At 34.5% G+C, this 26,381-nt stretch overlaps 2 protein-coding genes across 3 annotated transcripts in view; one reads left to right on the top strand and one right to left on the bottom strand.

The window, feature by feature from the left end:
- LOC116348848 (voltage-gated potassium channel subunit beta-2-like) overlaps positions 1 to 26,381 on the top strand; it is a 43,776-nt gene that overhangs the window by 14,493 nt on the left and 2,902 nt on the right. Inside the window, exons 2-6 of one of the 2 annotated variants that reach the window (XM_031780017.1) lie at positions 13,448 to 13,475; positions 13,557 to 13,600; positions 15,306 to 15,415; positions 15,543 to 15,854; positions 15,923 to 16,125. In XM_031780017.1, the coding sequence (XP_031635877.1) occupies positions 13,465 to 13,475; positions 13,557 to 13,600; positions 15,306 to 15,415; positions 15,543 to 15,854; positions 15,923 to 16,125 (680 nt within the window). In that variant the 5' untranslated portion in view covers positions 13,448 to 13,464. Of the gene's footprint in view, positions 1 to 13,447; positions 13,476 to 13,556; positions 13,601 to 15,305; positions 15,416 to 15,542; positions 15,855 to 15,922; positions 16,126 to 19,338; positions 26,148 to 26,381 lie in introns of those variants that run through there. The other variant, XM_031780018.1, reaches the window with a different exon arrangement.
- LOC116348852 (HIG1 domain family member 1A, mitochondrial-like) lies at positions 10,000 to 12,195 on the bottom strand. The gene is made up of 4 exons (XM_031780023.1): positions 11,823 to 12,195; positions 10,861 to 10,983; positions 10,688 to 10,789; positions 10,000 to 10,521 (listed from the first exon to the last, which is right to left on the bottom strand). The coding sequence occupies exons 1-3, from the start codon at positions 11,917 to 11,919 to the stop codon at positions 10,731 to 10,733; spliced, it is 279 nt and encodes a 92-aa protein (XP_031635883.1). The 5' UTR covers positions 11,920 to 12,195; the 3' UTR covers positions 10,000 to 10,521; positions 10,688 to 10,730.

A 26,381-nucleotide genomic window follows, 5' to 3' on the forward strand; every position in this document is an offset into this window, starting at 1 on the left:
CATCGGCATTCATCGAACAATTTTGGATTAAATTAGTTTTTTCGTTCATGCAATGTTGCCACATGGGAAATTGATAAAAGCCCATGATAAAGCATGTAAACACAAACCTTTGACTCATGTGAAACGATTCGCATCAGTACAATTACTATTCGCCAAAATTTTCTACTCAAATGAAACGAAAGAAAAAGCAAAAAAAAAAAACACAAATAACATACCAAATGAACTACATTATTTTCAACGTGTACACATTCAGACCTTTTCACTCGCCTTTTATACAAAGTATAAACTCCCGTTAGCTTTGAACAAGGTTAATTGAAAAATAAATAGAAATTACTATGTGTGTGGGTACGAATCGAGAGAGACAGAGATAGAGAGAGAAAAAAGAAATTTTTTGCAAAGTCAATTGTGCATGTGTGCAAACAGTACGTACGTAAAAGGGGCAAAACGAAAGCAAAAGTGAGCGACTGAAGCAAGAACGAGAGAAAGAGAACAAAGACAGTGCGTGTTTTAAGCTAATTTTTTTTCGTTGTGAATTTTATTCATCATCACTTCTGCATTTGCAAATTAAAACACAAAATTGATGCAAATGAAAAATGGAAACTGCAATTTCCAGATGAATCCATCGTTTCAATTGCATTTGAACGAATGCACATGGTTTCGGATTGGCGTAGAATTTTTTTTACCAAATGAAAAAACTGTACAAACGAGCTGGGATTGAGTAATTTTACAAAGCGCTGTTCACTTTCCCTGGCCTTCGATTCTATTGTATTTCGTGTTCACCATTCGCTTCGAAACGACTACATTTTTAACGGCAGACGAAACTGTGCACAGACAGAGCAGTAGTTATCATATACCAAGTCTATTGTTCACAAAGAACGTAAAATCCATAAGCTGCACTCACCGTGTGCATATGGATGATGCTGAGGTTCACAGCTGCAACGGTTCATTATCATTTTCAGTTTCATTCAAATCATCTGTACGTGGTTATTATAAACTCACAAGAAGGTAATTTGGTATTGTATTTCATACAGAAAATCCACACACAAAAAAAAAAATACGGTGAAAAAAGTGACTACACAAATTCAATATAGTTTATGTTCCACACTCACACAAAACGCCAACTGATTTGCTAACCTTTGTTTAATAATTCAAGACAACGATCAAGGTGTGCTTATTTACATTTAATGTCTCATTCACTCTCATTCACTTGCATGCATGCGAACGCTTAAATCACTTTTTTTTATTCTCGACTTACTTTATCATGGTAAATATTTCGATGTGCTTTATAAATAAAGCCTGAATTGAACCAAGAAGAAGAAGAAAAAAAACCATATATAAGAAGGTTTGCGAAGTTTTCAGTTGAAAGATAGAAAGGTCGAAGGAAACATGTAATTCAACGTTAAATGTCGATAAAAGCCGTTTATTGGAAACGCATAAAAGCGCAAAATGCCTATAAAATATAAATATCATTTTATTCTTGTCTCCATGATTCACGGTCGGTTTAGTATGCTCAACTGCCGGTGCCGTCATCATTACTGCTTAGTTATTACTTGCGGCAATACATACAATAAATCAGCGTTCCAACCAACTCCTCGCCAAAACCATAAAATATGTGAAATGGCTGAGTTAAGATATATTTGATATATGAACAATTTCACTTGAATCGGAAACGAGATCATCCGGAAATAATCAACCTTGAATTGCGTGATTCGCATCTTCTTCATTCACGTCACACTGAATAATGTGATGATGTTAATTGATGCCAGTGTCTGTCTGTATTTTCAACTTACGATTAACTTAATCAATTTAATTGCACACACCAATGATTAACTTATTTCAACAAGCGTATCGATTGCATTAAGTTCTTGTACCGATGCTCGCATATGTTGCGGGAAAATTAATCCTTTACAGTTCTGCAAATCGCTGTCAATTATCTCTGACGAATGAATGTAAATTATAGCTTAAGTTTTCTGTATTTAAATTGTAAACTGACACCAAACTGTCTATACAAGAACATACACTGTACTATCTATACGCACATGCTTCATAGTAAATGTGACGCACTGCGAGAGTCGGTTCTCGGTTATTTTCGGCTATTACAAGGCAATTTTATAAACAACAATACAATATCAGTGTAGACTTGAATCCGTTGTAAGCATTTTACTTGCGCGAGGATAAATGAATTTCATGGTGGCAATCCGTATTTTATGGTTTTATGCATTAAGTTGATATTTTCGCAATGTTTACAAACCAGCTGAAACGATTTGTATGGCCTCCTGAGAGCCGATTTTATTGATTTTTGCATTACCTTCAATCGCTAAAGCTCGAATAAAAATCCAAATCCTTACCTCAATTCAATTGGCATTTTATTTTCCTTGGTTTTTTCCACATTCGAGAGAAAAAAGCACACACAAGCGTATAAAGTAAATATAGAATGTGCGGTATACAAATAAAGAAAAATCCTAGCGGGACGACAGATTCAATTACATTTATTGAATTCGTAGAAATAAATCGCAAAATTTCGTTTCGCTCAAGCGATCGTTTGTCGTGAGCAAGGATGTAACCGTCTTTATCCGTGTTTTTTTCAAAGGTTTTTCGATCGAAAAGCTTGAAGCGAATTCATTACTATAAGCTCATTTTAGGAGAGTATGAATTTCACCGATGTGAGGCACACTTTTTGGCATCAGTTTACCCATTTTGAACTGGAAATAAATTATTTCCATTACAATTGTTTCACTCGTAATAATATTCAATCGTTTCATCGTTTTGGCGGTGATGGCAGCGACGTCGGCGGCGGCAATGGTGGTGGTGACGGCAGTTGCAAATGATTTTGCTAATGTGTTACCCGATCATTAAACACCGCTTGTCGGTTCTTATCTTTTTTTCCTCCGGTGTAATTGCGCAACTTGATGAGCAGAGCAAAATTTCATTAATGGTCGCGTTCACTCAAGCATAAGAAAGTACCCTCCATTAAAGATGATATGTTTAGTCGCTATCTCTCTCACTACATTTTCTTTTCATTGTCGCTGTAGATTCTAATTTATAATTTTCTTGTTGTTGTTGGTAATGCTGCCATGTCTGGCTACAAATCGAATGACATTCCGATGCGTATTCAAATGTGAATGAAAAAAAAAACGGATGAACCACAAAACGCTTTGACAATGACTAGTGTGAATGTTGTGCCCAAGAATTCAAGAGTTCGACATTTATACCATTAATATAAATTACAAATACCAAACTTCGCTATGCTATTGAATTTTAACAATGACATCTCATTTATCACTGTAAGCACAGTAGGTTTTGACACATATTCAAGATGTGGCATAAATAAAGGTTGAATCCCACTTCGGCTAAACTACAACATCGAATAAAATATTCAGTTTTGGCCTGTAGACGATAACCTTCGTCTTCGTCGCACAATATAAATGTCCAAAGATAAAATGAAAATATGATAAACGAAATTTGTTGCGGTAAATGTCCAAAAAAAAATGTGTCCGAATAATCGGTCGTTGGTAACGATAAGGAAAATCTTATTTACGTATTTAATACTACATGGTGACCATTCTCATCTTAATCGAGTCTCATCGCTATTTCATTCATCTTCAATCGTTGATTTATGGTTTTGTGGTATGGTTTTTCTGTCATCACACTTTGCAGCCACAGTGAAATTCATCACAGACAATTTATGTCGATAAGCCCTTATCTCATTGGTAGCAGGCAGTCAAAAAGTACGAGTGATGTCTTAAAGGTCTTATTGTGGTTGCACAGAAATGTGAATGTATGTGTGTGTATCGTCATCCTTTATCTTTCACTTTTTTTTGTCACTGGAAAAAGAGAAAAATCTGAACATGCTGAGCTATAAAATATTATGAAAAATGAAAGCATTCGTACAACGTTTAAATACATCACAAAATCCTTATCACATAGTTTTTGTGCGTAGCGGAACAATGGCGGAGTAGAAAAAAAAGCTTTTCTATTTTTTGTTTGGAGATACGAAGCAAAAGTATGTAATTGTAGTATGTTTTTGTTCTTAAGCTTCATGAGCTCATCCTTAAATCAATGGCATACCGATCCGTAGGGTGTATGAACTTTAAATGATTTTCGAATTGATATCATCGCATGACAAGTGATTCTTTTCTTTTTGCAAACTTCGCAATCGTGATAGCATCGCGTCATTAGTGCATGAATTCAATGACATACTCCAGATTCTTCAACTTGTACATTTCTTTTGATAGCCAGTGAGTGGGAAAATTAATTCGTTCATATTGATCGAACGTACAAATTCTTCTACGGCAAAGAAGTGCGGTTTCCGAAATGATAATACAAGAATGCTATATACATATTCTGCACAAGCATTTCGTAGATAAAATTCAGGCAAATGCCATTTCCAGCGAGATGGAATCAAAAATGATATACTAATTTCAGACATTCATTACTTTCGTATAATAGAAAATGTATAAAAGTAACCAGCTGAAAGTCATGCTGTGAGCTTGAGCAAAGAAAATAGTATACCAAACAGCACGCATAAAATGCATTTACATAATAAATAAAAAACACAAAAGGAGGCTATTTTCATTTTCATCTTGTGAATTTTTTCTCTCTCATTTTCGCTTTTCGACCCGCTACATATAACGATACCATACCATACACACACATAACGGTTTCCATTTTACATGTTTGCCCCGTCGTTTGCTTTCCATCGCCCGATTTTATTCCGTCATTTCATTTTAAATGTTTTTTTTCCTTCTGTGTTTGATCATATAGCTTCTTTTTTTCTGCACGAGCTGAAGCTTCTTAATGCTATGCGTTTTTAGCACAGCATCCATTCGGCATGTAGTCTTGTATGTGGCACATTTTGCAGGCATTGCACGATTGGTGCTGTTTGTAATATCGTAAAGAACTGTTACCAAAGGAAAAACAAGGCATCGAAGCAAAAGAACCGCCGAAGATCTCTCCTTCGCCCCCTCTCTCTTTCCTCTCTCGATTATTCTCTTTTCCATTATGCTCTTCTCAGTTACAAGACATTATATTCTTGTTGAAAATGGTTATAAAGCGAATGGTTCTGCTTCGACACTTTTTCGGACAACATACAATCGTCCGACGTTGCTATTTTTCATTATATCAGTAACATAAAAAAAATTTCATATAAAAGAAAAGAAGTAAGGGACACATGATATTAGAAGAAAGAAGAGAGCACAACACAGTCATTTAATCGAAGTGAACTATTCCAAGCAATTTAGCTCGGGACAAGAAATTGTCTAGGAAAAAGGTAGCGAAGTATTCAATTTTTTTTTGCTTTCATGTTCTACTGACGTCATACTTGTGTGCGATTTTGTTGTTGTTGTTGTTGTCAACATGACGAAGCGATTCATCGTATTGCTGCAGGTATGTTGATTATTTCAGATCAACCTTTTGCAACCCAAAAGGATGAAGTGGAGATGTTTTCAACTATTTTATAATGGCAAGTGAGCGAATGTGCCACTGTCACAAATCAAATGTACATAAGAAGACGCATACAAAATATTCACGTAATTATTGGAGGAAAGAGTGAAAAGCACACACACACATGCATGCATGCACAGGAAGCGATATAAGAAAGCAGCTAGCATTCAAACTGCTCAGCTTCGGCAGAAATTGAAGAGGCGAATAGTACAAAAGCCACGCTAATAACAAGCAATATCTCTAAAAAGCTACCGTATTGCCATCCAACAAACCACCGTTCACCACTGTTTCACTTTAATATGACGGAACATCATTCCGTGTCTGCATATATGACTCACCGTTCAAAGATGGATTGAACGAATGAAAGAGAGAAAAAGCATTTATCTACGGTACAGTTCGTTAATTGTTGATTTGCGTGTTCGCTTTTCTTCAATCCACATATATATCCATTCATATAGCCCACATCATACATCTATATCGCACATAAAATGCATGCTGCATTATTACCATTTTTCATCGCCTCATGTGCTTCTTTACTTCTTTTTACGTATTTCTTTCTTTCTTCCACTCACGCTCTCTATCTCTTTCACTCTCTTTTATAAATAGTTCGTTATTTGAATGTAGATAAAACAAAGTCACTGTTCCAAGCATACGAATGAGTCAGATTTCGGAAGGAGAAAATTTGTTTGCATTCAAACGGGAATTCATTTCAAGAATGGCAACAAAGAAACAGCCATCCACCAATGAAATTACCATCATACAATATGTACAATCGCAAAGCTGATTAACGGAAAACTGCTTTTCTCTTCGATTTCCTTAATTTTTTGTGTGCCATTTTCTTTTGTCCAGATTTTTATCGTTCATTGTGCTTTTACCATATCGATAATGAACTACATATATATCACTTTGTTTCACAGTTTAGTACAAAAGGGCATTGCTTTTTTTATGAATTATCGTACATGTATTATAAAAAATGAACCTTCTGGAATGTGCTGCAAAACGCTCTAATAACCATTTCAACACAATTTTTTCTTCTTTCTCTCGCCCGATTGCTTTTTACTGCGTTTTCCAATGCCGAACCGATTCCATCTTTTTTAAGAGGGTGGGAGTGGCGGCGAAAGCGGGACAAAGAGAAAAAAGAGCAAGAAACTATAAGTGAATCCGTTCTTGGTACTAACTCTATGCTCGCTCTGATTTTATATGTGTAATCGAATTTGAAACGGGAAAAAATCCAGTTTTAGTGCTGAACTCTTTTTTTTCTGATTACAACATTCGTTATTATTTTCGTGTGTAACAGTGAATACAACACACATACATACTAATCCCACGATAACCACCATAATTTTCTTTATTTATGGTGATTGTTCGTGCTATTTTGCAATCGACCAGATCATAAACTGATACAGTTAATGAGGTACTGCAATGCAAAATCAGCCAAACTCTGTCGAAACGATGATAGTTTTTAGATTGGCGCTTTCAACAACAGAAACAAAATCCAATGTTGTTCAAATTGATTCTTGCATCACCCAGCTGCAAAAAAAGGATCTATGCATTCGACCTGATTCGTCTGTTATTTTTTTGAAGCAATACTAAAATCATTGTTAAACAAGTTAGTGTTAACCGTATTTTTTTGCATGTTGTGCTTTTTTGGTTCCCTTATTCTCTTTATCTCTTTTTCGTCAAATCGATGAAGCGGCAACAAGGCACACCAACATTTTTGTTTCATGCACAATTTGATGGTGTTGCGAATGGGCGAAAAATCAGCCATCATTCATGGAATGTATTTTATGGAACGGTTGTGACATGGGTTTTATTGTGTATTTTCATGTGCCGTCTTTTTGTTTTCCATTCGCTGTATAAAATGTATGACAAAAATATTTATCAGCCTCACATCGTCATTCGTCACCAGCAGTCACAACTCGAATACACAAACACACATCGTATAAGATGAATCTAACCCAATATGTATACATTGTACATGGCTCAAGTGTATGTACGTCAATGTGCGAATAAATAAGTGTGAGAGTGCAAAATATGCTCGAGTCGAGTATTTTATTTTATTTTCAATGTGCTGAGAGATTCATATATAGCGCTAAGCACACACCAACGGTTTGAAATCCGCACACGTAATAATGATTGTATTTCAAGTACCATTCGGTGCACTCACATCTCTCTAATTCGTTATTTAGTGCAAATATACTCTATTCTCACTTTTCACACAAACACATACACTCACATTGGGTATATATTTGATGTGTGTGTTGTTGTAAAATCTTGGTAATTAGAACATAGCTAAGTGCAAACAAAAAGGCGAAAATACATTTTCCAAATTGTTTTCGCCAGAATGCCAAAATTTTGCACAAACACTGAGCTCATGCTGCGATTGCTGAAGGATCAGAAATTTGAATATCACACCATCCAATGCCCAATGGCAAAATAATATTGGATTGTAATGCATAGGATAGTGATTGCTTCGCGCTGAATAAAAGAAAATAAACTATGATCGAAAATGATAAAGGAGAACAACACATGCACGATATGATATGGCGAAAATGGAATTGATGGTGTTGGGACGCAACGATAAATTTACCATCGAATAGATGACGATGATAAAAGAGGGTAAAAGAAATGAGAGAAAAACCGTGAGAGAGGAAGATAGATAAAACGGAGTTTACATGCAAAGCAGCAAAACGTCACGATGGATATTAAAATGAGAAAAGTGTGACGATATGTGATACAAATATCATTTGCACAAATTGAATGACTTCACTTGAGAATGTATTATATACATGGTGAACGTATTTATCCTCGTACCCGCTTTCGTCGCTGGATTGTGGTATATGCATATTAAATAAAATGTGTCACACGATAATTCTGCTTCGATTGGCATCGATGAGTTTTCAAACCTAATAATTTATAGCGATTGTCATTCGAGTGTTTTTTCAAATGGAAAATTTCATATTGGAATTATCTGTTGTGCTAACAATGTACATAAATCAGTCTAACCAGATCCAATTGGATGTGTCTTTGCGACACCGAGTGAGAGTGCACACATTGCGAAAACAATACAAAGTACTTTTTACGCTGAGCTATAATGCATTGACATATATATAACATGTCAAATTGAACTTAAAATGTGGATAGCAATAAAAACCTTTTCAGTCCCAGATCCTAGCTCCGAATATCCCATATCCAACACATAAACATACACTCTCGCTTTGCCACTCTGCATTCAACAGAAGTAGCTAATGGATTCCAAAAATACTTTGTACGTTCCCAGTTCTTCTAATATTTAACTTTGTAAAATAATTTTCATTTACTCACTGTGCATCATGTGACTCATTCATTTATTCATCTATTTGGAATATTATTATTTTCTATATTTTAATAGTTTGTAGTAACTTTTAATCTCTCTGACTTACACACAAGCTCCCGTTCGCTAACTTATTTTCGCCGATATAAAGGGAACATAGATGATGACATAAAAAATTTTAAATTCCATAGGGGGTCCCTGCAAAAATCCATGGGGGTCCCTGACGAAGTCAACAATTTGTCGGAGATGAGGATAAAATCGTTTTTTTTTCTCTTCATTTTTTTGACAAAAGTCCCTAGCAAATCATAGGTGATGACGAGGATTCCTAGGGGTCGGATGACCCTTTTTAAGAACCCTCAACAATTTTGGAAATGAGTAACTTTTTTTTTGCTCTTCACTTTTTTTTGCCCAGAAAATTCTTTCGATTTGCTAGGGATTTTCATCTCAAAAAGTGACTTCCAAAAAAAACGATTTTATCCTCATTTCGTACAAATTGTTGACATCGTCAGGGACCCCCCATGGATTTTTCCAGGAACCCCCTACAGAATTTTGCCATCACCCCCCCTAAAAATGTTTACGTCATCATCTATGCTGACAAATCGAAAGAATTTTCTCGGCCAAAAAACGTGAAGAGCAAAAAAAAAGTTCCTCATTTCCAAAATTGTTGAGGGTTCCTAAAAATATTTTAGAGGGGGGTAAACCGAACCCTACGAACCCTCGTCATCATGTAAAGGGAAATTCATTAGTAATTAAACAAGGCGCCCACTTTCAAATCAAGCTCAGTCTCGACTCTGTCTGTAAATTAAACATTTCATGCTTTCTCTATCGGTCATAACACGTGTAAAACGCGTTACAACAACCATCGTGTTGACACATTCTGACGCTTTGGTGTTTTTCTGAATATTTTCACACGAAAAATAAATAAATAAATAATTCACACGCAATCCTTTCGTCTAATGCAAAATTCAAATCATCGCATTTTTAATGGTCGTATACACACCACTTTTCATTTCGTGACGCTCACCAGCAAACATTTTTTTTTTTGTTTTTTTCAAAAATAGCAACAATTTTGTGTGTAAGTTTGACATAGTTTTTAGAAAACGATAATAGCGTATGGGCGTGTATAAAGTGCAAACGGCTAAAAATAAAGCTAAAACAATACAAAAGAGAGTTAAATTGTGTTCTTTCAATCTGGCCATTTAAAATGGCATATATAATGCAACATTTAAAATTAAAGTAAACGATAAAATGAAACCATGTCTTTAATATTGACCACTTTATTTTTTGTGATTGGCTATATCGATTTGAGTGCATTCACAGTAGTTTTCTTTTGTACAATCTCCATTGTTCTAGCATTCTTAACAATAATAGTCTTGAGTGATAAAAATAGAACATTTACTAAATTCAAATAGTTTGCATTTTCTTCACATTTCCATATCCACAAATGTAGAAGAAAATGATAATCTTACAATAAAATTAGATGTATGAATATACAAACAGTTTGAATTTTGCCTATCATATTTACTTCATTTACATATAAATAAATAGATAACACAACATAGCTAGTTTGTGTAGTTTCTCAATCACTGCATATTTAACATTTACAATGGTTATTGCCCTACATTTGAATGTGCCATTCATGACTTCTGCACAGCATTTAATGTCACTTGATCCTGTAAATTGAACTGAACTGTGTACAACACTGTATTTAAAACTAAAACGCAATTTTATCTAAATGATGGATTTATGAATATTTTAACTGGATCCTGCAAGAGAAGAGATAAGCACATCATTAGTAACATTTCACAAATTTCCACATTTACGTGGTTATGCGGTCAAACCGCAATTCAATTAAATCATAAGGTGTAAAGAAATTAACATGCTTAAATAATCGCATAGTCAAAATAAGCATATTATGACAGTTTTACAGACCTTTTTAAGATGTGATTTAATTCTGATTATTTGCATCCAAATTCTAATCCTTTTTCAAAAGGTAGCGGTTGGTCATCGAGTAAATCAAACCCAAACACAAAGCTGGTCATAAAAAATGGACATATTTTTAGTTTTTTGATTTGTTTAAATTCGAGAGTTGCATTTCAAATTACCTCCAACGACCGTTCCTTGAGCAGCAACACGCAATTGCATCAAATAAACGCTGGTTGTTACTTTTCCACGGTTTTTATAGTTGTATGCACCCAAAGCAGCAACCCCAAGAAATCCGGCAATTCCTTTAAAATGAATGAAAAAGCATGAATGAAAAGGTTCGGCAATTATTTATAGATTGACGAGAATCGGGAAGTGAATTGTAGTATTAATTCAAACAAACAAGTGCTTTGTTCGAGTATAACTGCATTGTAAAGGAGGAAAAGAGACAAAAATAGATGCACATGGCCGCCGTACCAAATGTAGAATGTGATGAGGTACACCAGAGCATGTGACCTTGGTCATGAAAATCACTGAAAATTACGCATCATTTTCACAGAAAATTCATTGCATTATAATTACCAATGGATTATTATTGAGGGAAAAAAATGATGATTACGTGATAAGTAAATACGGTTTGGTCACAGCTGATGCAATAAACCGTTAATCTGATGTAATTTATACAATCGTTTTATCAGTTTGCACCTCATCGTGAAAATGCCACCATAAAATTGATGAAGTAACTAAATTGAGATAGACGAAAATCACTTTCGATCAATGGAAAATTACTTGGTCATCATTTTTGACGACAGTCGATGGAATTGGTATTTCAATTAACATTATGCGACTATGCGAATGAGTGGCTACCGAATGCAAACAAATGAAGAAAAAAACTGCTTGACGACAAAAATTTACAAAAAACTTATTCAAATTGGATCAAATTGGACATTTCATTGCTTCAAATACTAAATAAAATCACAATTTAAAGAACGCAATTATTCATTACTGTAAAGTACAGTTGTATATATACGATTTTTCTATATAAATTGTTTGCCGTCACGCTTTAAGATTGCTGCGCGATTTTTTCGATAAAAATTTGTTTCATAACATAAGATGTATTAAATTCGATTTATGTAATTATTACCTATCGGTACAAATGGTGAATCCTTCGATTTTTGGATCAATTTACTAGCTTGACCTTCCGATTCATATTCCGAGAAGTCGACTTTTTGATTCGACATTTTTAAGTTTGGATTTTTTCCCTTAAACTTTTACCAAAAAACTAAATTATGTCAAGGTATTTATATAATTTCTTTTTTGTCACGTTTTTACCACTGACGTTTTAATACAAACAATTTCTTTTTTCAATGAAACAATTTTAACAATCACGAAATTCGAGCGATTCTATGCACAACCCGTGTCGTTTACGATGTAGATTTGTTAAGTAATGATGATTTCTCGCATTCTCTGTTCAAGTTCAGAACTGACAAGATCGAAGGAGAATTGTTACACGTGAAGAGAGCGAGAGCGAGCGAGTAAAAATCATGTTCACTTACGTCATATATATACATATTATAGAATAAGCTATGCGCATGTTATATTGTGTGCCTAACACAAAGGCCGAAACGTCAAACACTAAAACGGGGAAGCCCGAATGTGTCAAACGTTGCTCTTTTCGTTCCGGCGGTTCGTTTAAAAGTTAACAAGTTCAGAATGTGTCAGAATATATTTACATTTTTATGTTTGAATAGTGTTCAATGTTATGTGAAAAACTTGTACCGAAAATTGACGAATTTTATTCGAGGATTACTGTAAACTTTTCTCAGAATGAATGTGAATTGTTCGAGGTTTTTTTTTTATCCATTGTTCCATTTAAATTGTTTGCATGGGATTCATGGTGTTGCTTTTGTACATTTTATATTCTCGGGGTGTTATGTGGTTTTGTTGAGTACTTTACTTCAAAAAGTTAAATTCCCTTGGGATGTTTTCTTATTTTTTCGTTGATGAATACATTCTATGAGACGGTGTAAAATTGTATTTAAATCGATATAGTTACACGTAGTGACGTCAATTATCCAACATAAAATGCAATAATAGATATAATTTCATGCGTTTAAAAAGTGGCAATTTTAGTTTTAAAATTAATTTAATTTACACGGTGTTGAAATGCATCAAGAAATTGCAAGTGGTAGATAGTAAAAAGAACTTGGAATCGTGTGAACTGTTTTGTGTATGTACAGCAGCTTGTGTCCATGCTCATTAAACATTCTTGATAAATTAAATTTGAAGCGATGAAATCAAATAGTGCATAAGCGATAAAGAAAACTTTGTCGGCAACCAATTTTCCAACATGAAGCCATGGACAAACTTTTTGCGAGAGAGTTGTGTATATGTGTGTGTATGACTGTGTACTTGTCTGTATGTAAATTTACAGTTCACACACAAAAAAATGAGTTTATCATGAGTTTATCATTGGCTTCTTGGTAATGTTATTCTTAAAATTCTCGAATTTCATTTGATAATGTTTGTACGAAAAACAAAAACTTTTTGAGAATGGCTTGTCATTTTACCATTTGCACTGGCAATTATTGTGTTTTGCAACATGATTTTCCTTTCTGTTAAATATGGAAAAATTCTGCTATTTTAATTGTACGTTCTGGTGGTTTTCAAACTCATACTGATGGACCATTCAATCAATGCGATGGAAATTATTGTGTTTTATAAGATATTCTCATTCTTCTTCTTCTTTTTGTGTGTTCTACGTTACAGACGCTAATTATTCGCTAATGTCATTTAGGTAAGATTTTTCAATTATATATCCTTTAGCTCCGATGTGTTGTTTTATGTGATTTATGTGATTTTATTTTATTACCAATAGCTATTGGTTTTCATACCCGCCTCCAGGCGCGAGCGGATCAGCAAGTAAGTCTTCATCATTTACCAAAATTCTATTTACTTTTCCATTGTTTTATTCTATTATTATCATTAACTTTTGTTGATCTTGTTTATTTTCTTTTTAAACAAATAATCTTGACATTGTATTGGTATCGCTTTTATTTTACATTTGAACACACTGTTGCTATCGTTGTTGCTGTTGTTGTTGTTGTTGTTGTCTGTGTAATTTGTTGTATAAAATAAAATAAAATCGTAAAACAGCTTTATGGAGATCGGCCATCAAAGTAATTTTAAAACTTTATACCAGTTCACCTATATACTCGTATAATTTATAAAATTTACTACGCTTGCTTGTAACATGTAAACTGTTTTTTGGATAAATCTTCACGGTAGATCCGATTCGATTTCCATTTGTCTTTGTATTTTTAATCTCTTCCAAGTAGTTGATATGAAGTTTGCAATGCAAATGCAATTTATTCACAATGTTTTAAGGTGGAAAATTTGCACGGTATTGCATAAGATAATTACGAATCGGAATCTCTGTTGAGATGAACCAACAAAAGCGCTGATTTATTTTGATATTTGAGTTTTGTCATTGTTTGTGTTTTTGTTAGTACTCGTTCTGATTCTTGTGTGTGTAATGTATAAACATGATTATGTTAAGAAATAAAAACTTTTATTGTATTCAACTAATTGTTGCTTCTGTTCATGGTTTTTTGCTGTGTTAATGGTTGCGCTGCAATTTTGTTTTGTTTTGTTTTGTTTTAATGTGTTTTGAGTGTGCATATGTTGCTCCGTCTCAATAATATAAATGATGTACACGTCGTATGAAACAAAGTTATCTTTGAGTGGAAAATGAAATAATTTTATTGAGTCATATATTGCTGGTAACATATAAAATATCACAACAATTTACGAACGTATTCGATTTTTTTTTGCGTAATAAATCCACTTGAAAGTGCAATTCACGTCGGAAATTTGCTGAAAAAGCGATTACATTCACAAACGATGTAATTCGAAATGTCTGTCAAGTGAATCAGCATAATCTTTAATTTATGAATGAAATCCTTTCGATTGTGTAACATCGTAACATGGACTGCACATCCTATTCATTGCGTTCATATAATGAACAATCGAGGAAAAAAAGAGAAATACATTCTATTACAATGCTCTCGAATTCGCTCGTTTGTGCTCACTTTTACTCATACTAGAAAAACTGAGGGCATTAACGACACAAAAGCATCAAATACACACACACACATATATAGATTATGTTGTTAGGTATTCGGAGATTGATGTTCGTGCTTTTGTACTTTATATCCTCAAACAGATTTGTGCTGTGCGAAGTGAGAGCGGCTGATCTCTTCGTGTAACAGTTTCATATTTCTCGTCATTCTCATCCATTTTCCATTCATAGCGCATTGTCTGATAGAATTCAATGTTCGCTCATGAAAATTGCATTACCTCAATATATAACAATTTTGGAGGAGAAAAAAAAACGACAAAAGAGCAGAGAATTTAATTGAATGTTATAGTCGACGAGATAGTTTCCGTTTTATTATTAGCTGGATTTTTATGTGCTTTTGCTCTTTATCGGCACATTTTACCGTTTTTTATTCTGTTTTCGGTGTTAGTGTGTGTGTGTGTGTGTTAGTTCCATATTGAAATGACTTCAAGCAAGCGAAAACTAATTTTTTCGAGATTTTTCTGTGCTATTATTAAAATTGATTAGGCAAAAATTCGGCACAAACGGACGAAGAAAAACAACGAGAAAGACAACGTAACGAACAGCGTAACGAACGTGAGATTAAACACGCAGAACTTGAAGCTCAGCACTTGAAGGTAATGACAAACATACTCTTTTTTGTTTCACATGTGTTTATGGTTTATTTTCGGATTGTAACAAGAGAAACTGATTTTCAATTTGTTTTTTTTTTTTTTTGTGTTCACATTCACTGTGAATGTGCAGAGAGAGCGTGAGGCACGCGAAGCCCGTTTATTAGATCGAGAGATTCGAGCGCAGGAGCGACACAATCAGTCTGAGCTGAAAAAACATAAAGAAGCTGCTGCCCACGCTGCTGAACTACAAAAGCACGCAACACAAGTGCACACACAATTAGGCCAGTTACAAAAACACATCCCACCAGGTACACCACTTCAGACTCCACGATCACCACGCGAATCACTTGACAAAACCGATAGTAAAGGTAATCGATCACATCACGACTATAAGGGAAAAAGTGAAGCGCTGGCGACTACAAGTGCATCCGTATCTTCAACTGTAAGTTTTACCATGTTTTTTGTTACATCAATTAGTTTTTTTTTTCATAATTTCATTGAATTTGGAAGGAACCAAAGAGCCACTCATCACACGGTGGTCAAACACCAAGCATAGCTGCTGTGGCTGGACATTCGACAGTCCCATTGGCAGCACTAGCAACCGTGGCACCAATATTACCATTTGGCATAACGACACTGCGCGATGATTCTACGGAAAGTGATCAATCTTTGATCGGGTCGCAGCCACCACAACAGGATTTGCAACGTTTTTTGTAAGTATAACACAAATTTGACACTACAAAAAAAAAATCATTAACAACGTTTTCAATTTATCGAACAAAAGATGAAAAATGAAAGGGAGAGAAAAAGTGGAGGAAAGAGACTACGAAACTCTTTGCATTCAAATCAATTATGTAGTGAGTTTGAAAAGTCATCGAAGTAAACGCCACCGTTCGTTGAAAGAACAATGTAAAGTTTTTTTGATTGATTTGTGAAACGTGAACGTGAACTAGTTACGAAGAGAATTAAGTGATTAATGGAAAAGTAAAATGTGTGAGAATGGCAAACTTTCCATTTTTTTGCTTTCTTACAATTAAACGTTTCGTCGTCTAACGGCGAAAAGTAGCCAGAGGTAGAAGAAAAAAAACAAAATCGTTTAATTTCCATATCGTCGAAGTTTTGCGTCGACTTTGTCTTGCATTTAATTAAGTATCTTGTGTTTTTTCCGCTTAAGTTCTTCATTACACCCTTTCCGAATAAATTGTGTTCATATCTGCTTTGAAATTGCTTGCCAAACTATTTTGAATTCTCAACAAAAGGAGAAATTATAATTCGAAAGTTTCATCTGATGCTTTTGTTTCGGATTTTATTCATGCAATCAAGTTAGCAGTATATATAGTTTTTTTCCCTTCTTATCGGCATGGCAAAGTGACATTTGATCTTTATAACAAACCCCTTCGCATTTACAGCACGAGAATAGAACACGTGCAATGCACGCATACTATGTTCGATCCGCACACAATGTGTACATAACCAGAAGCATATTCACTGGTGTCCTGTGTATTAACAGCAGGTACCTTTACATCAAACACTATGCGCTCAATCCATTCTTAATTAACACCTCTGTGCATCGTTCTGCGATTATGCCGTACAAATGGAAAGGAAGCATGATTTCATTGCATACAAATAGCCGATGACGATGACGTTTTGTTTTTGTTTGTATGTATTTTATGTACGTTTCACGTGCGCGACGTTTTCAAACCGTATACAAATACATTTATGAATTCCGGCACATGTTATTTTGCTTGTATTCGCACCACGTTTTATTTTATGTTGTATGTGTGTGTCGCAAAGCACATGCTATTGTGCGGCCTTTTCACCGCAACCCAAACATCAACGCGCAAGAATAAAAGAGACAACTGTCTGGTGATATTTGACATGGCGCAAAAATAAATTCTCGTCTATTATATAGGCGCAATGCAGTCTTTTTCCCAAGCGTTCTGACACTTTTTCTTTGGAAACTTTTCGACAAATTCGTTGCATTCGAAACCATTGTAATCGAGTCACTGGTAAAATAGTCTTATCTCATTTCATTTGCTTTGACCGCAGTTACATCACATTGATGGAATTACCATTGAATAATACTCGGGGACATTTGTACTTGGTTTCTATTTCGAGGCTAAACATTCATTTGAATAAACTAATCCAAAGACATGCACACTTTACAACTTCCTCGATAAAGTTCTGGCAACAGGAAATGTGGGTGTCATCTAACTACTACCGCAATTAGACATAAGTTATGTCTGAGACATAACAAACCAAAAATTATTATATGATCACTTTATCATCTAGATATGAATGTCATTCAAATTGCATTCACTTTGTAATGTGCAGCTCTCGCCTCCCTTTAGATGTGCTCAAAGGAATTTTGCTTATTTATTTGTTTAGCCGTATTTCATTGTTTTTATTCGAGGTTTGCATGAATTAAATTTCGACGTCATGAGGAGCAGCAAAATAGCTCAGATTGAATTTCAAATTTTCGCTGGAAAAATAAATCAAAACGATTTACAGCCAGTTTAATCTGACTAAATATCTGAAAAAGGTCATTGATGATGAGACTGAACTGAAACGTTCCATCATATGTGCTCTAGATTTTTTTTTGAACATCATCATCAATTGAATCGAAATAATTTCGAAAGTATGCATGTCTGTCTCAGAATGCATCGCATGACGATGATCTACGATGTACAAACATTTCAAATTTATTTGGTTCGATTAAGTTAAAAATAAGAACATCGCATACAAAAAGCGGCGTAAATATCTAATATATACAGCAAGAAAACGAAAAAAAAAAGTGAACAAAAAATACATGATCTAATAATAATACAGACGAGTATAGATAATGCGCGGGGCTGAGATGGAGAAAATGCGGCAACAACAAAAGCCAAATGCTGTTAATATGAAAAATGCCGTGAATGTGAGGAAAACATATGTGCGAAGCAAAATACGCGCAGCAAACAACAAAACGGTTTTCAGCGTGCGAAACAACACATTGACATCCATGTGTATATATAGCTATTAAAAAAATAAGAAGAATTGAGTGCGAGAAATAGAGTGTACACAGTGTGTACCATGCCGTGTCCGTGCATGCATTCTCGAGAAATTCAAGCGTCGTCGTTGTCGTCGTTGCTATTTTTGTGTGTGTACAGTTGAGAGTGTGCAGAAATGGGATAGTAAATAGACGGACATGAATTTTCCTAGCGTTTAGTTTTACTGCAACATTTGAATCGTCGAAAGGCGAAATAGAATTCGCGTTTATTGTTTGTAAGAACGCGTGCTGTTTTGGCTATTGCCAAACGCGCACTCGAATTAATTCGGTTTCGATAGTTCGGTGAATTTATTTTTCGTTCTCTCTTTATATCGCACGATATTAATTTTTATTTAAACTGCCGCGGGGAATACAACAATCAATTCAATTTGTGGGCGAAAAAAAGCAAACACAAATTCAACCAAACGAATTCAATTCAAGCCAATGTAAAACCAAATACAAAAAATAGTCAAATTAATTTAAAATAAAAACTCTCACAGAGAGATCACAAAGAGCAATCGGATAAATTTGCCCGAAATAATACTCTTTAGTGGCCACAGCAGTGCATGACATTCATTTATTATTTTCATTCCAACTGTGTGTATTTTTATTCCGTTTCGCTTCTCAGACGGATTTCGAGTCGACAGAATATTAGCACACATTTATAACGGCAAAAATACAAAAAATACACGAGACCAAGTGACATTAACGAACGAGAGCAACAGAATATAATACAACGAAAAAGAAAAACATTCCAACAAAATAAACAAATTGAATGGAATTAAAAGAGAAAAACCAACGAAAAAAAAAACTTCACCCAAACCAAAATATTGTGCTAGTCGTTTGTTTGCAAAGTGAATTGAATGAAATTTAGTGTGTTGGACATTTGATAATTTTTTAACATTTCTCAGTTTGTTTGTTTTTTCTACTGATAATATATGCAAATAGACTGAGAGTACAACAGAGCAGATTCTTTTTATTCTTCCTAATTAGTTGAGCTAATTTATTTGTGCCCAAACATTATTTTATCATGGTTTGTTAGTGATTGTTTAGGTTTTTCATTTGCCTAATGCGATACCGCAGCACAATCATCTTGATGAAAAAAGAGAAAAAAATACAAATGATTCGGCGAACCATATACCTATATTCGTAATTACATTTCGTGCGGTACTGATATCATTTGGAAACGGAATGGCACATTCAATAAATAACAGCATGCTAAACTTCTCATTCCCTTAAATTAAATTTAAATTGGTTTTGATTCTGACAAAGGAGCAAGACCTTTGTTATTTTTTCTGCTGCTGCTGCTTTTGAAAGCTGTGTAACTGAATGGCAAAAAATTACATTGAATTGCCTAGTGGCCGTTGCTGTCAACGTCATCGTCGTCTTGCTCGTGTTCGCATGGAACACTTTATGCTACTATTGGTTGTGTTCTCATTGAAGAAATCGGGTTGGTAACACAACACAAATGTGCCCCAAACAAACCAAACTCATTCATAAAAAAATCATTTCAGATTAACTAAATAAAAAGAGGAAATTTGAATCAGTGTACATCATGCAATGAAAAATGAGCATAATTTCTGTGGCGGACAAATCTAAACGTGTGTGTGTGTGTTTGTATCGGCAAATCAAATTTTATGTTTGCGTGATACGGTATATTTCTGTTCTGTACATTAGTACAATATAACGACAATCCATTTCACCACCCATAACCGGGGTTTTCCTGCACCTTTAACAATACACCCGAGTATTGATAGTTCATGTGTATTTTTATTCAAATTAGAAAAAATGCAAATTCAAGCATTTTAGCATTTCAATTTCAACGATTTTATGATTCAGTAGAGAGAGAGAGAGGAAAAAAAATTCAAAGCCACAAGGTATTTCAAAAAGAAAAATATGACACGATGGCGACGATGGCACGGTGAGAAACAGTTGGAACGTGCCAAAATAAATGAATTAATGACGCGAATTAAAACGAACACACAATTCTCTGTCTCTTATGTAATTATAATAAATGTCTACACCAGTGAAAAATGATTATGGCTACGAAATGAAATATAGATAGACAATTTATATGTATGCAAAAGTTAGAAATGAGTGAAACGTAAAAAAATAATAATATTGTATGAGGTCATCTACTATAAATAAAATGTAGCCAAATGAATAGCCTGTGAAAATGTGTGAAAATTTGGAAAATGATAGATGAGAGATTGATGTCAACCAAATCCAAACACCAAAACCAAATGGTTATCGATTCAATTTAAATGAATGTGGAATACATGGTTGCTTTTTATATCATACGATCATTTATCAAAAAGTAAAGAAAAGCCAACGAGAAAAAGTAACCGCATAAAGTAAAACCGTATTAAAAAAACGTACACATACCAGAAAAAAAACAGTCATGGAACCAACGAAAATTAATGGATTTTTTTTCCATTCACATGTGCACAGTGCACAGTAGGGCATAAATGAGGTAAAAGATAAAACGAGGACAACAGAAATTCTCAGTGTTCAGTTAACTAATTTACTTGATTTATTTCGCTCTTGGTGAATTTGCTCCGCATTGAAATTGTAATCCACTTGTATCTTATGTTCTGCATAAACGAGTCAAATGGGACTCGCTGATGTTGTTTTTTTTTGTTCCAACTCGGTCCTATGACAACACCAAAATCATTTGGTTGGCGTGTGTTCTTTTTACCTCAATGTTACTTCGCATTCACAGCCAAAATTCTGCTTTCCATTGGCAATGCCAACCATGCAGCATAAACACATATCGTCGTTCAGTTCTATATTTTCCAAAACGCGAAGCGGACACGGACAAAAAGCGAACAAGACAGAGAAAACAAATACACGCGGAGTGTGCAGAAGCACTTTACCACTTTCGACACTGCAGTGGAAATACAGCAATGCATACATAAAGAATCGCATTGCATAATCAAATCGAGCACCGCTCCGATGCATATGCGTACATATAGATACATGGGTATCGCATCGCTCGTGTCGAATCACATGTTTGTTCAATATGACAAAAAAACACACACTTTTCTCTTATAATTTTTCCCAGACGAAATGCCTCTGAATATCAAATCCAAGTCAATATTGAGAGTGAATGAGAAAAAATTTGCGATGAAAAAAGAGTACGATGGGAAAAGAGGCAGAAAGAAATCAACTGAATGAAGCGTAAAAACTAAACGAAACCATTGATTTGAAAACACAGTTTTCGTGCCGCAAATAACCATAATTTATTTACCATTTGCATACTTTTCGCTATATTCGAGTGAATGTATATGTATATGCACCACTTTTTTTCGTGAATGTTTGCGCTACTTTCGGTGCTGTAAAATTCAATTCAAGATATTTTCATGTATATAAACTATAATAGTAATAATCGGTTTATGACGGAAGCAATTGAGCCACTTAAATGCGAAGAAAATCTGCTACATCGAATAACACTTGTGATGAACCAATATATAAATCGATGAAATAGGAAATCCCCGACTTTCGGCACAATTCAAATATTCCCTTCTTCGGATCGAGTGCATAATATATACATTCTCCAATATTCTCTCTCTATGTGTGTATAAATACATATATCTGAACTAAGGTCAATTTAGCAAAGAGTCGCACTGTTATTCTGGCATTTGACTTACTCAAAATGGCATGCAATAAAATTGAACCAGCAAATATTTGAAGGTGTAATTTTTAGAAAAGCATTTTACTCGATTTTTCTCTACTCAATTTCAATATTTTTCGATTCGTACCATTTTCCGCACCATCCAAAGTTAATTTCAATCAGATTTGTTTTGTGTTGGATCTGGTGGTGCCAAGTAAATTTAAATTTTATACATCACCGAATTTGCTTCGAATGTGTTTACATTGGTGAAAGAGAAAACATATTGTCGATGGTTATGATCGAATTTTTTGGGCGTTTTCCATTTGAATAATTCAGAGGAATCAATAGCAAAAGCAATTTGTATTTTTGTTTTATTTGAAATTCACATCAATTTTTGACGTTTTTAGATTGTTTTTTTCACTCTCTCTCTCTCCACTCACTTGACCTGCATTAATGCATATTTAAACAGACGATTTATATTTCATTTCTCTTTGGTGCTAACGTTGGCAGAAATGAAAATCATACGGCAATACATACAAAAAACTTTTGATAAGCGAAAACTTTGCCAAAAAAAAGATTAAGGCAAACGTCATAAATATACTGTAATGATTTTTAAAAAACATTTTTAAGTAGCTAGAGAAAAAACGGAAACGGTGCAATTTTGAATGAAATAGTTCTGAAAGTTTAACGTTGCAGTACAAGAAATGCACCCTCCTGTGTAATGAATAATATTAAACGATGTGCTTTTTATGACCGTTTTTATGCGATATATATACATAAACCGAAATTTTTTATGGTTCGTTCTCTTATCGTTGTAGTTTGAGTTGAACTTGTTTGCCCAAAAAAAAGTCCATTTAATTACTTTGCCCTCGTTAAATAATAATAATTTTATGTAAAACGGGTAAAATTGAATTTCACGCAATTCCCTTCCGTGTCTACAGCTCGGGGAATCTCTTTTCGCCCAATTATATGGCATAACTTTTAAAGACATAAAATTGCTTAATAGCATAGGGCCAACGCTGGATGTGTGTGTGTGCTCGTGTATGGTTTATCTAACGAAATTGTGTTAGATTAATAATTTTAAGCACCACTAGAAATGGCACATATCGAAAGATTGGATGTACAGTACCTAAGAATTCACTCAAGAGCAATACTCCTGTCGAATATATTTTCGGTCGAAATGATGCATTTGACTGCACAATGGAGCATTTAGAAAACTATTTTATTACACACATATCTGGGTTTTATGAGTCACAAACATACAACAATCTCAGTTTGATACTTTATTTTGGGAACGGTTCATCGAGCTCACAATTTCAGCTCTCATCATTATTTTCAGTTGAATGAAGATTGTCATTAGCTTTGTCATTTTAATGAAATGCACCACTACATCGGATGGTGATTTCATATAAAATCGATGCAATCGATAAGTGCTTTTTGCAGTGATACGTCAATAAAGCATAACAGGCCATATCTCTATGGAAAAAGATCTTACTATTTCGGAAGGTTCATCCCACGTGGGATACATACTGTTTGCTAATAAATTGCGATTCGATTCAAATAAGCCAACGTGGTACATCGATGGCATTTATAGCCGAAACATTGTCCTGTTCATTGTTCATTTGGCATGTCCCACTTGGCTAAGCTCAGCTGCTATTTGCTATTATAATGAAAAAGGCCAATGATAAGGATTTAAAGTTTGTCCAAATACCTTCCTAACATTCACAATGAACTCACCCAAATGAGATATGCCTCTGAAAAGGCTACCTAACAATGTCTGTTTGCCCACCCGAATCAATCAACTGTACTCAAACATTTATTTATATCGAATTTTGAGTCATTTGTAAAATGTCAATTACATTTACGACTCCCTCCATCATCAGCATTCATCGCAATGCTATCAACATGGTACTGATTGAGTTGGTCTCAATACAATATCAAAGATAAATCGCAGCCATTATTTGGTAGATTCCGTTGGCATTTATCAATCGAATGCGGTCATTATTTTCGTTCGAATCGATTTGAGGAAATTGCTAATTAGACTGTACGGAAATTTACATCCAAGTAAAAATGACCTGTATGTGTATGACACAAGGGAATGACCCTGAAATGATAAAACCTCTAATAAGCTTTATTCAAACGGATAAAAATGTTTGATAGAAGTAGAAGTTCAAACAATGCTCCAATTCATTTGGCTGCATTGGAGGGAAAAAAGAGATATGCGTCCTCATTGGTTTGCCTAATGTTCAGTGCTGTGGAAAAAAAGTATGTGAATAAGCATAGCAGTACACCGACAAACACATATGCCACTTTATAGTCAAGTTGAATCATTAATGTGTACACACACACACACATGGATTAAAGTTTAATCCGTGGCGCATATGCCTGACAGTGCTTAGTGTTTGTACTAAAGCTCGTTCGTTTAAAATGCACAGGAATGTGTGATTTCCTGCAACACACCATATTATAGCATATACATATGCATATGATTTTTTGTTTGCATCAAATATTTATGCAAAATCGAGTTTTGTGTCTTCACTTCGTCGCGCGCTGGCTCAGCAGGATTCATATAAAGTGGCTACTTATTTGATAAAATAAAAAAGCTTGTTATTCCTTTTCGTATGTGTGCTTTTTAATTCAGTTAAAATGCTTGGGCTTTTTTTAACAAAAAAAAATTGTTCCAGAAGAGTGATTTTCTGCATGCAAAAGGAAAGAAATAAATATACAAAAAAAACTTCTACTGAACAAGAATCGCAAACTACAAATTTCCTGATTTTCCACAGCTGCTAGACAATAAAACAATCATAGCGTTAAAAATTCATAGTCAGCACATTTTCTTGTCGACTCAAACTCGATGGTTGTTGCTACGAAATAAAAAAAATATCATATCCGTATGAGACAATTGTTGTTGGTGCTGCCATACATTTCGTGTTGATGTATGCGAAAGGAGCCGAACAAAGCACATACTACAAACATTTCGTACCATGATTCGCCACAAATTTCATTTTTAGTTATCATTTCGATCAGGAGGGAGCCGGTGTCATTTTCATATCGAAGCCGCCTCAAACAAAAACAATCAATACGAATACATTAAGTGGTGAAAGTCATATTGTACAAAAAAAATGACAACGGGCGATTTAAAATCCATTTTGAAAAAACCACCAATCGGGTAAACGTACTTATATTTTCTCTTCTTTAACGCTTTTCATTTATTACTTCTCTTGGCACATACTGTATATTTATACAAATGCGTTTGGTTTAATTGAAACTCAGGGGTTGTCTAAAATAGTGAAGAAAAAACAATGATCCATCAATCTGTAATATCATGAACATATTTTCGTAATGTTGCATTATAGTAGATAGTATGTGGTTCATAATATGAACCGCATATGTCAATATTAATGCATTTCCTGTTGGCTTTTCTCTGTGTAGGGGGATTATCGATCTGATGAGTTAAGCACTGAATTCAATACACGAAATACTAATAACACCAGTAAGCTAGAGTGGTGCTGTTTCGTTTTCCATTTGACATAATCCGTATTGCTACGTATTTGCAGAAGTCTTAACATTATTGTTAGTGTCAAAGTGTGTAGTGTATGTGTGTAGTAGTTTAGTATCGGTGTTCGATGTATGGAATAAATGTATTTATTGCATTGGAAATACCAACAATTGATATTATCGCGTTTATTGCATTTAATTACATTATTACCGGGCCGTAAAAGTGATTTAGTATTGAGCACACAAAAGGGTACACCGTTTAGATAACAAACTTCTTGACGGGTTGGTAAAAAAATTGCCCGTAAGATGTCATTGGTATTGTGTAATTTGGGATCATCGGGTCCCCGATCACGTGGCTCAAATCAATCATCTGATCAAAATTGTGTCAGTACGGGTATGGCACGAAATTCATCGTCGAGCGGTTTGCACACTTCATCGTCGGCATCTGCTTTGCATCGTAGCGCCGGAATTATGCGCAATTCACCATCGTCTTCAGCATTACAACAAACAACAGCCGGAAATGACAATAACAATAATAGTAACGCAAAATCAAATTACAACGAATCTGATGATCCAAATCAAGTTACAATTTACAGGTAAAAATCGATTTACATTCGACGATATGTTTTCATTTTGTTGTTCGAATGACTTTGCTTCGTTTCGGGATGCATTTTGTGTGTAAACGAATTTGAGCTCATAATATCCATCTATATGTGTAGGGCATAAAGGGTGAAACGAACATGGAAAAAAAGATGTGCATTTTATACATGTCCAATCCGAAGGGAATGTAATCCAAGCAGATTTTGTGACACATTGAACAGATTCACTTT

The sequence above is a fragment of the Contarinia nasturtii genome, unplaced genomic scaffold (assembly GCF_009176525.2).
Source record: "Contarinia nasturtii isolate CC-2019 unplaced genomic scaffold, AAFC_CNas_1.1 Cnas_scaffold_2678, whole genome shotgun sequence".
NCBI lineage: Eukaryota > Metazoa > Arthropoda > Insecta > Diptera > Cecidomyiidae > Contarinia > Contarinia nasturtii.

Coding starts and splice junctions, on each gene's coding strand:
- LOC116348852 (XM_031780023.1), bottom strand. CDS start 11,919: ATGTCGAATCAAAAAGTCGACTTCTCGGAATATGAATCGGAAGGTCAA. Junction 10,984..11,822: donor TTCACCATTTGTACCGATAG/GTAATAATTACA, acceptor TTCATTTTAAAG/GAATTGCCGGATTTCTTGGG. Junction 10,790..10,860: donor TCAAGGAACGGTCGTTGGAG/GTAATTTGAAAT, acceptor TTTTATGACCAG/CTTTGTGTTTGGGTTTGATT.